General features: G+C 32.3%; 1 protein-coding gene across 1 annotated transcript; it reads left to right on the top strand.

Moving 5' to 3' along the window:
* The first annotated feature begins 528 nt into the window (after positions 1 to 528).
* LOC120088730 (equilibrative nucleotide transporter 3-like) lies at positions 529 to 3,342 on the top strand. Its single transcript, XM_039046161.2, has 10 exons — positions 529 to 753; positions 888 to 970; positions 1,077 to 1,181; positions 1,350 to 1,505; positions 1,619 to 1,762; positions 1,869 to 1,974; positions 2,142 to 2,314; positions 2,392 to 2,552; positions 2,635 to 2,893; positions 2,990 to 3,342. Exons 2-10 carry the CDS (start codon positions 929 to 931, stop codon positions 3,095 to 3,097), a joined length of 1,254 nt encoding a protein of 417 aa, XP_038902089.1. The 5' UTR covers positions 529 to 753; positions 888 to 928; the 3' UTR covers positions 3,098 to 3,342.
* The last annotated feature ends 675 nt before the right edge of the window (positions 3,343 to 4,017 follow it).

The following is a 4,017-nucleotide window of genomic DNA, read 5'->3' as shown; positions in this document are numbered from 1 at the left end:
TAATAAAACAACTAAAATTAAAATATAATTGAAATTATGAAATGAAATTATTTTTTCTCTTTCAATTTCTTACAAAATTTTCACCAATCCATAATCCCAAAACCCACAAATGACCACTGTTTATAAGAGTTTTGGCAAGTAAGATGTGGAATGACTTGGATACTAATAATGTATATTCATAAAGCATATGATATTTAGACACTAACCATGAGCATCTATCTACCACTATTTATAATATTTATAATAAGATTAAAGTATACTTCCAAAAGGTTTTTAAAAAGATTATTCCTTTCTAATATATTATAGATAAATTGTAGATAATTGATTAAATATAGATAAATTTAATTGGAACATTTTTTTTTTTTTTTTTTAATGAAAATAGTTCAACTTTAGATAAAACCGATTGGATCATTGGATCAAATTCTCAGATCATTTCTTAAGTAGACCTTTTAGGTCAAATGATTCAATAATCATTTGATAATTTAATTTTAAAATATATTTATACTTTAATCATAGTTCATGTGATCTATCCTTAAAAAGGAAAAGAAATTCATGTGATCCATTTATCCGCATGATTTAAGGAAGAAACCAACTATAAATACAAAACAAACAATCAAAAGTTTCCGAAGTATATATAAATCAGACGCACTTCACTTACACGATTTCATACTTGTTATTATTGGCGTCAAATTTTTCTTCGTTTGCCGACGGACTCTGCTTTCGATTCCTGCTCTGTTTGAATATTTTAATAAGGTCTGTTCCTTTACATATCTGTGCTTTTCTTTGTCTTCTTCATTTGATCGTTGTAAACGTAAATAATCTAAAGGGTTCTTCTAAAAGCTGTTGATGTTGGGATTAATTTAGGCTTTAACCGATTCGATGTGCAGATTGCCTATTAATAACAACGGCTGGTTTAAAGGAAGTTGATATGGCGGTGAGTGATGAAGATGCTCATGTTGCAAGGCTTAAGGTTTGTAATCGAAACCCTTTTTGTTTTTCTTTTTAAAGTGAAATTGTTGCAGTATAGATACTTGGTTTTATTGTGAATTCTCTGATAAATTGTTGTTTAATCAAAGGGGAAATATGTTGCAACGGTTGTGTGTTGGCTTCTTGGAAATGGATGCCTCTTTTCTTGGAACAGTATGCTCACCATTGTAGATTACTATGGCTATTTGTTTCCGGTAATAACCTTGCTTCCCTAACTTTTTGAGCAATTCACTAGAATTTCAAGGCCTAATCTTCTTTAGAAACACATGGTTTACTCGTCTCATTGTGGTGCTTTGAATGGAACATTATGTTTATTTAAACGAGCCTCACTGACTTTTTCCTCCCTTTTAAATCCTGTACAGAACTATCACCCTGCAAGAGTTCTTACTCTTGTGTATCAGCCATTTGCCCTCATAACAATCTCGATACTCGCATATAGGGAAGCAAAGATCAACACCAGAAAACGGAATCTCTTTGGATATGTCCTGTTCTTCATTTGCTCCCTCATGGTTTTAATTGTAAACACGGATTCCTTTTTTCTTTCATGTTCTTGAGTTCTAAATTTGTATGAAACTTGGTTTGATTCTTTTGAGTGAAAATTTTGTGGTTTTCCATTGTTAATCTCTTGTAGTTAGATTTAGCAACATCTGGAAAAGGAGGGCTTGGTCCCTTCATAGGAATTTGTATCATTAGCGCCGGTTTTGGAATTGCGGATGCTCATGTTCAAGGGGGAATGGTTGGGGACCTCTCCTTTATGAATCCTGAACTTATGCAGGTTATTGCCATCTTTCTATGGCTTGTACATTAACTTGTCTTATAAGTTTGGCTCTACCTAGTCTCAAATTTCTAATTTTTTTGTCTTTTGATCTTGAATTTCTCAGTCTTTCCTGGCTGGTTGTGCTGCCTCAGGCGCTCTTACCTCTATTTTGAGGTTAGTTACAAAGGGAGCATTTGAAAATTCGAAGAATGGCCTTCGCAAAGGAGCTCGTATGTCTCTCGTCTCTGGCTTTTCGTTTGTTTTGAAGCAAATCGCTTTGTACTTGGATTAGAATTCCAATTTTTCTTTCTTTTCTTTTCTCCTATTTCTGATTTTGAACTCTATTTTGCTAAGATCCTTGCCACTTGTAACTTACTCTTTCAAATGTTCTCTGCAGTTTTGTTCTTTGCGATTTCGGCCGTATTTGAGCTTCTCTGTGTTATCCTCTACACATTTACTTTCCCCAAACTGCCAATTGTTAAGCACTTTCGGGCCAAGGCAGCCTCAGAAGGATCGAAAACAGTTTCAGCCGACCTTGCTGCTGCTGGGATCCATAGGGTAGCAAATGAGGTATATAACATCTGTAATCATCTAAGTATCTCCTCATCAAACTTGTTCAAGTAACATACCAGAATTATTACCTATAGGTCGAGGGAAAAACAACCGAAGTCGGGCGACTGAGCAATAAAGAATTACTGTTACAGAACATAGACTACGCAATTGGCCTTTTCATGATATATGCCCTCACATTGTCCATTTTTCCTGGATTCTTATCTGAGGATACTGGTTCACACAGTTTAGGAACATGGTATGTTTTTTATTCACATAAAATTAGCTTGACATTGTCGATTGGAGTCGTCTTATGTTAGTATCTCTCTTGCTACTTTCAGGTATGCACTCGTGCTAATTGCAGCTTACAATGTTTTCGACCTTATTGGGAGATACATTCCACTCATCAAATGTATAAAGTTAGAGTCACGCAAATGGCTTATGGTATCGATCCTTGCTCGTATCTTACTCATACCGGCATTCTACTTCACGGCCAAGTATGGCGATCAAGGTTGGATGATACTACTCACCTCGTTCTTGGGCTTGACTAATGGTTACCTCACTGTTTGTGTGCTCACTACTGCACCAAAAGGTTACAAGGTAAGATTGATTGGTAAAATAGAAGATAAAATGTGCAAGATTGTGAAGTATGAGTACAATATATTGGAAGCTAAAAGTGATGTTTGTGTTGTGTAGGGACCAGAGCAGAATGCATTGGGGAATTTGCTGGTGCTGTTTTTACTTGCAGGAATATTTGCTGGAGTAACCCTGGACTGGCTGTGGCTTATAGGCAAGGGCTGGTAGAATAGGTGCTTTTTAATAAGTGTCATTTTTTCTTTTTTCTTTTTTACTCTTTTTCTTTTTGGGATAAAATTTGGTTCTATATTCTTTGAAAGTGTTATTGAAGTAATTTTTGTCAAACATTTGAGGGCTGAGAAACATAGCACGTCGCTTAAAAAGTGCTCCCAAATATTGTTTTAGGACTTCACACTGTCACAAACTTTGAATCAATTTTAAAAAAGATCAATTTTATGGCCGTTTGGGATTTATTTTTAAGGGTGTAAAAGTGATTTGGAAAGAATTTTAACCGTTTCAAGTGTTTGATAACACTGATTGGGTATTTAATTTTAAAGTTTTATTTATTTATTTATTTAGTTTAATTTACATATTTAGTACAAATAGATAAATCCGACTCCACTAACAAAATTTTCCATATGTACACGAGTAATCTTCAACGTTTTTTTTAATGTAATTATACTCTTTTTTCTTAAGAATTTTCTAATGTTAAATTATTTCAAATAATAAAACTATTGAAAATATTTACAAGATATAACAAAATTAGTTCTAAAATTTTGTTATATTTTCGTTTATTTTTCTATATTTGAAAATAATTTAATTAATTTTGTATTAAAAATTCGCAAGAGCTTTGTACCCAATATTGCACAACTATATAATAAAATGATAAAAGCGATTTTCAGAAATTGGAGTAACTTTTATTTGAATAAAAAATAGAGAACGATTTCAAAATTCTTTTAATGAATCATAATAACATTATTATTTTTACATCCATAAATTTAAAATTAAGAGATTATATAATTACAAATTTGATATAACAAGGGTTTATCAAATGAGTTTTTACTTTATTATATGTTTTCATTAAATTCAAATAAAATTTAGTTGGATATTATTTATTATAATAATTCCTTCTTCTAATATTCTATTAA

Source organism: Benincasa hispida, chromosome 10 (assembly GCF_027475165.1).
Source record: "Benincasa hispida cultivar pf3 chromosome 10, pf3_genome.v1.1, whole genome shotgun sequence".
NCBI lineage: Eukaryota > Viridiplantae > Streptophyta > Magnoliopsida > Cucurbitales > Cucurbitaceae > Benincasa > Benincasa hispida.
The sequence above is the reverse complement of the archived record's forward strand: the minus strand, read 5'-3'. Positions and strand labels throughout refer to the sequence as shown.